Raw genomic sequence first — 13,462 nt, 5'->3', positions numbered from 1 at the left:
CTCACCTGTAGAGGGTTTTTTTCTGGGGTTGGCTTTTTGGGACGGCCGTGTGCATTTTGCCACGGAGTGGGGTCCACCGCACGTTGAACACTCGTGCCTATATTTGCAGAGCCCATAGAACTTACAATGTCCTTCATTAAATGACCAGCACGAACCTGGCCTCCGAATAGATGCTGCTGCCGTGTTGGGCAGCGGGCCCATGAAAGGATTGAGTCATTTTTTGGGCCATCATCAGGCGAAGCCACGAATCCGTGGCTTTCACACCCCAGCCTAATTGGGGATTGACGGACAAGCGACGGCGGAAATCTTCATCATATTTCCACCATGCTGATCCCCCGTGAGCCTTATATGAATTATAGATGCTATCTAAGTATATAAAAAGCTCAGAGCACCTCTCAGGGTGCTTCTCCCCCATAACACATCCTAGGACTGCAAAAGCTTGCAACCAGTTATTAATGGTTTTTACAACTTTTGGCTTCCGTTCGTATGTCTTATCACCCAAACGTCTCTCTCTATCAATTGAGTGTTGGTCCGTGGAAACCAGGGACCATATATCGACGAACTCATTGGCCCAAATTTGTTCCTTGATGACGCTGTCCAAGTGAGCCCCTAGCGGAGTGACACCACAAAACAGACCATCCTTATAAACGTCCGGGCGAGGAGGGAGGGGCTGCCTGCACGATCCTGACGGTTGCATTATTTTTGGATTAACATAAATCCTATTCCCTGTGGCCGCATTGGCTACTGTGTCTGAAAGGATGGTGCTGGTTCTCTCCCCCCCCAAGCCCCAACAAAGGGGTACTCACCAATTGGTGCACCGACATCCGGACGGCTTGTGTCCCGTGCCACGGGAGTCATCGAACCTTGACGTTCTGTGCGATGTATGGACCTACGACGAGAAGACTCCTGCCTGTGCGACCTGCTTGAAGAACTACCGGATGACGAAGGCGAGCGCCAACGCGACGCTCTAGACCGCCTACTGCGCCGGCTGGACCTGGATCGATACGAACGCCGCTTGCTGTCAGAACGACCGCGCTTCCTATGTCGATTTCTGCGGTGCCCTCTGGGGGATGACGATGATGATGATGATGATCTGCGCGCGGAGCGGATACCCGCACTCTGTCTGTTATCCAGAGCCGGAGTGCCAGCACCCTGAATTGGGAGACGAACACCGGTTGCCATCAGCGATAGCGACGTTGAGGCGTTCTGATGTTCGACTACCGCCGCCTGAGAGGGAGTTATTTGCCCGCCTGGTATTTGCGAATACGGGGCACTAAAGATCAGTGGGTAGGATGGAAACTGTGACTCTCCCCCTATACTAGACTGGGAGTATGTGCTATGCTGTCCGGGCGCTGATATTATGTGAGGTGAACCCACATTTGGCTGCACTGGAGCTGCCGTATCCCTGCTCCTGTCAGTATTGGCCATAACTTCCCTCATGTTCCTAGAAAGTGGTGGGATGCCCCCTTGTGGAGCCTCAGTCTCCTTTTCTGCAGAGCCTGCATCCTGTGAGGAAGCAGACGTACCCTGGGCTCCCCCCATGCTGTTTCCAAGTAAGATTGCAGTACCAGGTACTAACGCTGGCACTTGCAGACCTGCACTCCTTCTTCCTGTAACAGGGGCAGCAGGGGCTGTACTACTAAACGTGCCATGCAGCGCCGATCCCTGATCCTCCCCCACCTGAGGTACGACGCTGCTTCCCGCCGTACTAACGCGCCTGGCGCCCGAATCAGAAGAAGCGCACGCACGCGAATTGCGCGCGCTCTTCTTTGAATGTAATGGCGGGCTCAGCCGTGCCGGAGGCCGGGTGGCTCTGCGAGAGCGCCGACCCTCCGGCGGCATCGCCTGCACCGTAACAGGGAAGGAGTCGCTCCCAGTCAGCAAAGCTGCTAACCAAGCGCTTCCTTCCCTGCCGATCCTATCCCTCACCGCATGCTCCAGCGGGTCCATGATCCGGCAGTCCAATAGGTCCGGGTCCAGGGATCGGATGTGCTATCAGCACTTCCGGGCGCCAGGACCAGGGGATAAGCCCCGCCCCCTCTGCGGGGAGTTAACCCCATATCCCATTTGGCCACAGAATGGGAGATCTGCTTTTACACAGGGAAAGGCGCAGCAGTCAGGGGACAGCGGCGTAAGCCGCTGTGTCCCAAATGATGATATGTCAATGGTCGCAAGGGATGAACCATTCTTATGTTGAACAACTTGAGTGCTCTGGATCTTTGTTATTGCATGCCTTCTGGTCAAGGTGTGCATAGAACATTACTTTGTGTGTGTGTGTGTGTGTGTGTGTGTGTGTTTGTGTGTATATGTGTATGTGTGTGTGTCTGGGGGGGATGGGGGTTATATAACTCAGCATTTGAGCTCTACTAGAATTCCAGCAGAGAAACAAGTGACTACTTCATAACTACTGCACTCACTAAGCTAAGTAACACATCATGATGTAGGATCAGAGACCCTGATTCCAGCGCTGCTGTCAGATTAGATAGCAAAAAAATGCTGACAGATTTTCATTAAGCAATAGCAATAAGATACCAGATAGTTGGTAAGGAAGAGTCGATGCAGTGATGTGGAGAAAGCAGCATCTGTGGATGGGCAATTCTATGTTATTTGTTACTGCTCTTTTACGTTATGACACCTCAGCTTTATTTCCATCTGAGAATAAAGTGGATAGTTTGCTAAAAACTTTCTCAGAAGCTTCTGTAGAGTCCATCAAGTGTACTGTGCAAAGAACATCTCCTGCAGAGAGCTGGGAGACACACTTTCACTGGGGCCCACCAAAGGACTCATCCTTTCCCCTGTGGGCCTGTCTCGCCTAGCTAACAAGCTTCCAGAAACAATATTTTAAACGGTTTTATTACCTTATTGATTTGTAATCATTTTGTCCTATCCGTGAAATGAAATGCTTATTATAATGTAGCAGAAAACACTCATTTCTTCAGATAGATGAATATCCTTGTTGTGATGATATGTAATACGTGTGTATGTAAATACAGTATGTAATGCTAGAACTAGACAAATTATTTTTGTGAGGCTGGTTGTGGATTTGTACCTTATCTTCTAAGGTGAATGTCTTGGATATCGTTGCATATAACATATTTGTTATTATGATAGACTCCTCTTCTTGGTGCTGGAATACAAATTCATGAAAAAAGAGTCACTGAAGACCTTCGCCCATTCCATGATCGAATGGAGGAATGTTTTAGGAATTTAAAAATGAAGGTTGAAAAGCAATATGGCATGAGGGAATTGGTAAGATTTCACTTCTAATTCTTCTTCAATAAATTTGCAATACATCATTGTGTTTTTCACATTTCCCTCAGTTGAATTTCTGCTTTCTGTAAGCTAGGATGGGGGTGCGGGTCCTGTGCTAAAAGATACGCATACATTTTGGATCTTACATGCTTTTTTTCTCCATCTGGGCAAGCTCCTCCACTGCCTGCCATTTTCCCAGAGTCCATCGCAATGTAAACCATGGAAGTGCTGGGGATCCAGGCTTTGACAAAATGTTGGCGGAACAACCGCAGCGTCGTACTTTTGAATACCCCTTCCTCCCAGCCTGGAGTCAGCAGCATCGTCCCAAACCTGCCTCCTGGGACCCGCTCCACTGCAGCTGCAACACACAATAAGCAATAAAATGTACAGATTATAAGAAGCACCACCATTTTACTAAAAAAAACATTTTCCTATTTTTCTCCCCAAAATTTGGGGTGCATCTTCTAATCCGGTGTGTTTTATAATCCGCAAAATACAGTACATCTTCATCTTTTACATTTTAAAAGTTGCAAAAAGGAAAATCTGCCAATGCAAAAGTTTGGGCACCCTGCAAGGTTAGGGCCTAATATCATCCCCTTTTGCAAGTATGACAGTTTGTAAACACTTTTTGTAGTCAGCCAAAAGTCTTTCAATTCTTGTTTGAGAAGTGTTCCCTGTGCCTTTGGCTGCAACACAACCCCAAAGCATGATTGATCCACCCCATGCTTAATGGTTAGCGAGTTGTTCTTTTCCTGAAATTCTGTGCCCTTTTTCTCCACACATACCTTTAATCATTGAGGCCAAAGAGTTCTATTTTAACCTCATCAGTCCACAGGATTTGTTTTCAAAAAGCATTAGGCTTGTTTAGATGTTCTTTTTTTCAGACCTCTAATGCTGAATTTTATGGTGAAGATATGACAGGTTTTCTTCTGATGATTTTTCCATGAAGATCATATTTGTGCTTCTGGAGTTGTGGTATTTTGTCTCTGAGCAGTAGAACAGAGTCTAAAAAAATCTTTGTGAAGATCTTTTGCAATCAAGTGGGGTTCTGATTAGCCTTTCTAGCAGACCTATGAGCAGCTTTCTTTTAACATTTTCTTGGTCTTCCAGACCTTATCTTGACCTTCACTGTTCCTGTAAACTGCCATTTCCTGATAACAATTTCGAACTGAGGAAAGGGCAACTTGAAAACGCTTTCCGATCTTCTTTTAGCCTTCTCCTGCTTTGTGGGCCTCCACCATTTTCATTTTCAGAGTGCTAGGTAGCTTCTTTAGCACCCATGGCTGCTGTTTTTTGGTACAAGGTTAGAGGAGGCTTGATTTTTTTAAAAGCTGAGAAATTTGCATCACCTGGCCTTTCCTAACGATGATAGTGAACAAGTCATAACCCAAACAGGCTAAGGTCTGAAATCTTGGTCAAAGTTATCTGAGCACATAAATCTCCACGTGTACCCACACTTTTGCATTGGACCATTTTCCTTTTTGCAATTTTTAAAATGAAAAAAAAAGCAATATATTTTTTCTCTCACTAAAATACAAAGGAAATGTGTCATTTTTACCTTTAGGCCTTTTAGAGATCATTTAATCTTCAACTTGCTTAACTGTTCACAATAACAGTAATTTTGACAAACTTTTACATGCCACTGTGTAAGTTTTTACAGTTTTGTTCCTTGCATTTATCAGTACAGACTGATACAAAATTATATCCCTACAGTGCAAAATGATCTCCTAACATATTTGTTAAACTAATAATGAGACCAACCCCCCTAACGTCTGTAAAAATGTACAGACTTTAGACCAGAGGTTAAGAAGCTGTAGTAGCTTGTGTCTAAGGCTGGGTTCACATTGCGTTAGAGGCGTCCGTTAGATGGACTACATTACACCGCAGCATAACATTGTGTAACGCAGTCCGTTAATGCCGCCATTAAGTCCTATGTTGGACGCATCGCTTGCACACGCCCACAATGAGAGTGCGCTAGCGATGTGCCGTCATTGAATGACGGACCCTGGGGTGCGGGTTGCAACGTTTCCGGGTCCGTCACCACTAGCGCAGATAGAGTATCTGCTAGCTCTATCTGCGCTAGCGCGATGACACACGGCACTTGCGTTAACAGCAGCCCGTTAACGCATAAGTTGAATGGGCTGCTGTTAACGCAATGTGAACCCAGCCTAAGCTATGGGCTCTCTTTTTTCTAAAGTTTAGCAGAGTCTTAGATGTGCAATGTTGTTGTTGGTAATCCTGAAAACAAATGTTTACACTCACCAAGTAATTAGACCTTTATCATATTCCCTTTATAGTAATGACATTTTTAGCTTTTTTTATGCTGAAAACAACTTAGATATTGTCAGCATGGTCTTTCTTGTTTTTATTATTTTCTTACTGTTAGGTAAAATTGAAAAATTCAGCTAAGCACATGTAACATACTTTTTTCTTTTAACTTCTCTTGCAGCCTAACTTTGATGATAGAAGAGTGGGAAGGCCAAGATCTATGATCCGGTCTTATCGACAGATGTCTATTATATCTATGTCTTCAATGGCATCTGATTACAACACTCCCATTAAATCTGCAGCAGAAAGGTTAGATTTATAATTCGCACCCGAAAGTTTATATCCTGTAATTGTTTTATGTTGATGTAGGGAATTTTGAACTTTATATCGAGAGCGCTTGTAAGTGCAAAGATATGTTACTAGAGAAACAAGCATAACAATGTGGACCTTATTAGATTAAAAAAAATGTCATTCAGTGGTGGATATCCCTTTTTTAAATCCCTGGTTCATATGTCATCTTTAAATACCATTCAACCTGTCAACTATCTGAGAAAAACAAAAAAGGACCGAAGATGAAAATTATTTCACTTTCCCACATCATTACAGGGACATAGATTTTACTCTCCTTAAACCAGAGAATGTGCAAAATATATTTTTTTGGATTTCCCAATGTTTACATGCTGCACACAATCGCCCATTGCTTGGGAAGGTGGCCGGTAACATAAGCAATGATCTGCACACAATATAATCCATTTAACCTCTTTACGACCGCCGATGCGCATTAAAATTGTGGGCATAAAGAGGCCTTATTCCATCATCACCGTTTTAAAACTCTGATCGGGAATAAGTTTTAAGCGCTCCTCAAAGTCTTAAAATCTCTGGGTAACTGAGATCCTGGAGAACATGATCAAGACTGGATTTTTCGGTCCCCAACTGTGTGATCAAGGTATTTTTCCTATTGGTTATATCACAAACAATGGGATGGAAAAGGTGAGGGGAAGGCCCTACCCGTAGGGAATGGAGAATGGTCACCACCTGAGCTCAAACCTGAGCCTGTCCCTGCACTCCTCTAATGCCCTATGCGGGTCCTTTCCCCCATCACCATCAGGATACTTTATCCCTAGTAGTCACCTATTACTGCCATGGCTAGTGCACTGGTCAGCAAGGAACACTACCCTCACCTCTGCAGATGATACACACAGGGGAAAGTGTCAAACACCAAAAGGGACAAAGTTACAAAAAAAATACACTTAGCTTATGAACACCGCTGCCAAGCTCCACACCTCAGAAAACAGCAACTGGACTCCAAAAAACAGACGTGGCTGACACCAGATAGCTGCTCCTGCTAGGCTGGTCTCCAGAAAGAAACTAATGCCGCAGGTGACCTTTTAAAGAATGGTGGGAGTGGACACCACCTGAATCAGCTGATCCAGCAGCACTGCAGTAACATCAGATAGCCAGCAGGGAAAAACAGACATTAACCCCCGATGGTCCAAAAAAAAAAGTTTTCAACTGAGTGGAACCAGAGCTGCCTCAAATCCAAAAATGAATGACAAGTGACAAGTTAATTTTAATCGCTGTGGTAGACCCTATCTTAGTGATCAAAAGATAATTTTTATTATGTCATACCCTTAGTTAGATAAATTTTTTTTATTTTATAATTTTGATTTCTTTAATGTCTTGCCTTTATGATTAAGCTTAGGGTTGGACTTAAGGTTAGGGTTGGGCTTAGGGTTAGGGTTCTGGTTAGGGATAGGGTTGGGGTTGGGCTTAGGCTACTTTCACACTAGCGTCGTACTCGGCCCGTCGCAGAGCGCCGGGCCAACGTACCGACGCTAGCAGTGAATGCGCCGTACAACGGGGGCCGCGGATGCATTTTTCCAGCGCATCCGCCGCCCCATTGTGAGGTGCGGGGAGGTGGGGGCGGAGTTCCGGCCGCGCATGCGCGGTCACAAATGGCGGTCCGTCAGCAGCAAAAAAGTTACATGTAACGTTTTTTGCAGCCGACGGTCCGTCACAACACGGCGCAACCGTCACACGATTGTTGTGACGTGTGGCAAAGTGTCGCAATGCGACGCTAATGCAAATCAATGGTGAAAAAATGCATCCTGCAAGCACTTTTGCAGGATGCGTTTTTTAAACCAAACGACGCATAGCGACGTGCAGTGCACGACGCTAGTGTGAAAGTAGCCTAAGGCCGTGTTGTGGCGGACCGTCGGCTGCAAAAAATGTTACATGTAACGTTTTTTGCTGCCGACGGACCGCCATTTCCGTCCGCGCATGCGTGGCCGGAACTCCGCCCCCACCTCCCCGCACCTCACAATGGGGCGGCGGATGCGCTGGAAAAATGCATCCGCTGCCCCCATTGTGCGGTGTATTCACTGCTAGCGTCGGTACGTCGGCCTGACGCACTGCAATGGGCCGAGTACAACGCTAGTGTGAAAGTAGCCTTAGGGTTAGAGTTTTTCAAAAGTCAAAAAAAATGATGATGATGATATGACTACCAGTGTTGAGCGCAAGTGCTCGCTACTCCAGTTTGCATCAGGTGCTCGGATATGCACCAAATATCGTTTGTGCTCGAGTGGGATGCTTTAGAATCATAGAATCTAAAGCTGTCTGCTTTAGGAAGGCTGGTTGTCAAAAATGGTTGGGACCCAACACCATTTTTTTAAATTACTTAAATAATTAAAAAATATGGCATGGGGACTCCTCTATTTTTTTAAACCAGCCTTTCTGAAGCTGACAGCTGAGGGTTGCAGCCCCCAGCTGTGAGTTTTGCCTGGCTGGTTATCAAAAATACAGGGGAACCCACACAGGTTTTTTTTTTTATTATCTATTTACAGAGCAGGAGCGGCTGATGAATACTCCCATCTGCTGCTCCTGCGCTCACTATTATTAGCAGCAGCAAGTGTCAGCTGATGGGAGCTGTAGTGCCATCAGCTGAAACCAGTGACCGGAGGTAAACTTTTTACCTCCAATCACAGCTGAGTACTACGCTGTCTTCTGGCAGCTTGGGAACCGTGGCTGCCTGACCCTCAGGATGATTTCTCGGCCGAAGAAAGCGCTACGCCGGTGATTCCCACGCTGTCACACAGTTTGGGAAACATCGGCTTTTGTGCTGTGTATGTTCGGCTTTATTCAGCGATTTAATCAACGATTAAATCTTCGAATATTGCAAATTCAGCGATCGTGAGCTGAACCGAACATTGAAATATTCACTCATCTCTGCTAGGAAACTCTGAGCTCCAGGAGGCAACTAGCATTCCGTTCCTACTGAGTCTCTCCATATGGCTAAGTAATACTGTACTCCGTAGAAATTGTGGGACACATTTTTGTGCCATTTTTACCCACTTCTTGTGTGAAATGTAAAATCTGGGGCTAAAACAAGATTTTGGTGATAAAAATGTAGTTATTTTTTCTTTACTGCTCAATGGTATAAAATTCTTTGACACACCTGTGGTGTCAATATGATTACTGCACCCCTAGATGAATTCATCGAGAGGTGTAGTTTGCAAAATGGGGTCACTTATAGGGGGGTTCTGCTGTTCTGGCACCTCATAGCCTCTCCCAGTGTGTCTTGGCTCCTGAAAACCATAGCAGTAAAATCTTCTTGCCTTCTGAGCTTAGCACTGTGCCTGAAGATATTTCCCGATTACATGTAGGGTATTGATGCACTCAAGAAAAAATGGACCTCAGTTTGATGTAAAAAAAAAAATTCCTTTTAGTCTCTACAAAAATTAAAAACTTGGGGCTAAAACATTTTAGTGTTAAAATGTAATTTATTCTTTCTTCAGAGCTCAATGGTATAAAATTCTGTGAGGCACATTTGATGTCAATATGATCAATGCACCACTGGATAAATACATTGGGGAGTATAGTTTTTAAAATGAGTACACATTTAGGTTTTTTGTTGTTCTGGCACATTAGGGGCTCTGCCAATGTGACATGGCACCCACAAACCCTTCCACAAATCTGAACTCCAATATGGCATCCCTTCACTTCTGAGCTTGCACTGTGCCTCAAAAGTAGTATTCCCCCACATATGGGGTATCTGCGTACTCAGGAGAAATTGAACAGCAAATTGTATGGTGTAATTTCTCCTTTTTACCTTATAAAAAATGCAAAATTTGGGGCTAAAATAACATTTTTTCTGGGGAAAATGTGATCTTATCATTTTCACGGCTTATTGTTATAAACTTCTGTGTAGCACCTGGGGGTTCAAGGTGCTCACCTCACATCTAAATACATTCATTGAAGGGTCTAGTTTCCCAAATAGGGTCATTTGTGGGGGATTACACTGTTTAGGCAAATCAGTGGCTCTCCAAACGGGACATGATTAGTGTTGAGCATTCCGATGCTGCAAGTATCGGGTATCGGCCGATACTTGCTGTATCGGAATTCCGATACCGGGATTCCGATACTCTTGTGGTATCGGGTATCGGGTATCGCAACAACATTAATGTTAAAATGTGTAAAAGAGAGAATTAAAATAAAAAATATCGCTATACTCACCTCTCCGACGCAGCCGGGACTTCAGCAAGGGAACCGGCAGCGTTGTTTGTTTAAAATTCGCGCTATTACTTGGTTACGTGAATTCCCGGCTTGTGATTGGTCAGGTCGGCCATGTTGCCGGGACGCGGACCAATCACAGCAAGCCGTGACGAAATTACGTCACGGCTTGCTGTGATTGGTCCGCGTCCCGGCAATATGGCCGCCCTGACCAATCACAAGCCGTGACGTCACGGGAGGCTGGACACGCGCCCTTCAGACCCTGGGAACCATCAGGGATACCGTCCGATACATGAGTCCCATTGACTTGTATTGGTATCGGGTATCGGTATCGGATTAGATCCGATACTTTGCCGGTATCGGCCGATACTTTCCGATACCGATACTTTCAAGTATCGGACGGTATCGCTCAACACTAGACATGATGCTAATGAGTCCAGTAAATTTTAATTTCAAAATGTCAGATGACGCTCCTTCCCTTCAGAGCTATGCCTTGCTCCCAAACAGTGCTTTTCTCACTCATATGGGGTATTGCTCAGGATAAATTACTTAAATGTTGGGGTCCACTTATTCCTGTTACCTTTGTAAAAATAAAAAAAAAATTGGATCTGAATTAAAAAATTTTTGTGAAAAAAATGTAAATGGTTTTTTTTTCCAAATTCCAAAAATTCCTGTGAAGAACTTGAAAAGTTAATAAACATCTTAAATGTGGTTTTGAGCACCTTGAGGGGTGCAGTTTTTAGAATGGTGTCACACTTGGGTATTTTCTATCATATAGACCCCTCAAAATGACTTCAAATGAGATGTGGTCCCTAAAAAAAAAATGGTGTTGTAAAAATGAGAAATTGCTGGTCAACTTTTAACCCTTATAATTCCCTAACAAAATAACATTTTGGTTCCAAAATTGTTCTGATGTAAAGAAGACATGTGGAAAATGTTACTTATTAAGTATTTTTTGTGACATATCTCTGTGATTTTATTGCATAAAAATTCAAGGTTGGAAAATTGCAAAAATTTTCAAAATTTTCGCCAAATTTCAATTTTTTTCACAAATAAACGCAGGTAGTATCAAAGAAATTTTATCACTATCATGTACAATGTGTCTTGAGAAAACAATGTCAGAATCACCAGGATCCGTTGAAGCGTTCCAGAGTTATAACCTCATAAAAGGACAGTGGTCAGAATTGTAAAAATTGGCCCGGTCATTAACGTGCAAACCACCCTTGGGGGTGAAGGGGTTAAAAAGAACCTGTCACCTCAAATTGGCGGGATATATAAATGCCTTTTTTCCGGACCGATGGGTGGTGCTTCGGCTAAATTTCTCCACCCCATCCGTCCCTGTTGCCCCCAATATGTTCAAGAATTAGAGTACTTGTCCTCCATAGTTCGCGTGTGTGCAATGCAATCTTCACACGCGCAGTATGCTTTGCCTGACTGAGTGCACGGGCTCATGCGCAGTAATGCTTTTTGGCTTTGCACGATGTCCCAGAACACAGTGAAATGCTTCTGGGACATAGTGCACTGGCACATGTGGGTTGCAGTAATGCTTTTCGCCTTTGCCCGCAGTTTGGTAAAGCATACTGCGCATGCGCAAGCGAAGATTGCATTGCGCATATGCGAACTATTTAGGACAAGCACTCTAATTCTCAAACATATTGCAGACAACAGGGACCGATGGGGTGGAGAAATGAAGACGAAATGCCACCTATCAGAACGGAAAAAAGGCATTTACATGTCCCGCCAATTTGAGGTGACAAGTTCCCTTTAAGAGCAAAATTAGCTCAGTCATTAAGGGTTTATTAAGGGGTAAAATGATAAATTATTTGTTTTTACAAGTGCTTAGCAATTTTAACACGTTGAAAGGGCTGTCCAGGTTAGACATGAATGACTCTGTATGACTAATGACTTGTGAGTCCCCACAGCACGCACTGTCAGAATTCCCTGGTGCTGGCACAGAGAGCAGACAGTCGTGTGATCCGCAAATATGCAATATGCATACTTTTAGCCACATTCCATCTAGATGTGTAGCCTCGCTCAATACAAGTGAGTTGAGCTAGTGTCATGTCGGACGCTGTTCATACTAGGGCGTTCGACAGACAGCGGTAATTCCGCTTTTGTCCACTATGCGCTCAGTGGCGTCGGCTAGATTTTATCTAGCTGGTCCGGGGTTAATTTAGCTGGTGTTTTGATTAGAAGCTGGGTCATGCCCACTGCCTTTAAATAGTTCTTCTGAACATTGGGCGTCGACGATTATAGCTTCTGTCTTGTGCTTGGTTATCTCGGTCTGGAGTGGTGAGCTAGGAGAAGGAATATCGTATCTGGTGGTGTATTTCCCTTTGTCTTATTTTCTCCTTCCCATATTTGTATTTGTTTTGCCCTGTGCACTTATAGTGTATTCCTGTGTGACTGCGGCGTGGTGCATATTTTTCCATTATCCTTGTCTGTGCTAACTGTGGGTATTGGTGTGTGGTCTCTTCACTGGGAGGTGGGTGGTGGTTTCAGCCTAGGGTTGAAACAGGAGACGGGGTGAGGATGGAGGCCCAGACATGCACACCATCAGTGTAAACTCTGGGAGAGGGTCAGTCAGGGTTTCCCTAGTCTGAGGGAAATCGCAGGGGCCCGGGTTATTAGCTCTTGCCTACTTAGGCTTCCCGTGACATTATAATCGGCCTACATTATTTGAATTCCATGGATCCCATGACTTCCATAACCCACCAGTTGGAGGCACTGTCCCTACAGGTCACTGAGTTGAGGGGGGCAGTGCAGCAACAGGGACTAGCAGTATCTAATGTGCAAGCCGGTGCGACAGGTAGAGTTGCTGAGCCTAAGTTTCCTTTGCCTGAAAAGTTTGCTGGGGAACGCAGTAAATTTGTTACTTTTTGTGAAGCTTGCAAACTATATTTTCGTATGCGCCCGATCTCCTCAGTTAATGAGGCTCAGCGTGTGGGCCTGGTGTTGTCATTATTAAACGGGGACCCCCAAGCATGGGCGTTTTCTTTGCCATCTGATTCTGCTGCATTTAACTCTGTGGAGAGTTTTTTTTCTGCTCTTGGACACATTTACGATGATCCTGACAGAATGGCTCTAGCAGAATCTAAGATACGCACTATTCGCCAGGGGGAGCGTGTTGCAGAGGATTACTGTTCTGAATTTCGCCGCAGGGCGGTCGACACACAGTGGAATGATCCCGCGCTGCGGAGTCAGTTTATTCATGGGATTTCTGGAAGGGTTAAAAAAGCCCTCCTGATGTACGAGACTCCTGCTTCTCTAGATTCCGGTATGAGTCTTGTTGTCCGCATTGATCGCCGTTTGCGTCAGGGGGAGCATGAGATGCCGCCTATGGGAGAGGGTTTATGTTCACGTGAGGTTGCTGCAGGTGAGTCCACGGAGCCTATGCAAATCGCAGGGGTGTCACATGTTAAGCATCGAGCCC

At 44.9% G+C, this 13,462-nt stretch overlaps 1 protein-coding gene across 1 annotated transcript in view; it reads left to right on the top strand.

The window, feature by feature from the left end:
• The window catches only part of DOCK2 (dedicator of cytokinesis 2), a 1,347,187-nt gene that overhangs the window by 1,076,725 nt on the left and 257,000 nt on the right, over nt 1-13,462 (top strand). Inside the window, exons 47-48 of the mRNA XM_077266018.1 lie at nt 3,112-3,249; nt 5,702-5,829. Coding sequence (XP_077122133.1) covers nt 3,112-3,249; nt 5,702-5,829 — 266 coding nt within the window. The remainder of the gene's footprint in view (nt 1-3,111; nt 3,250-5,701; nt 5,830-13,462) is intronic.

This window comes from Ranitomeya variabilis, chromosome 5 (assembly GCF_051348905.1).
Source record: "Ranitomeya variabilis isolate aRanVar5 chromosome 5, aRanVar5.hap1, whole genome shotgun sequence".
In the NCBI taxonomy this organism is placed as follows: Eukaryota; Metazoa; Chordata; class Amphibia; order Anura; family Dendrobatidae; genus Ranitomeya; species Ranitomeya variabilis.
Note: the sequence above shows the minus strand (reverse complement) of the source record. Positions and strands in the feature narration are given on the sequence as shown.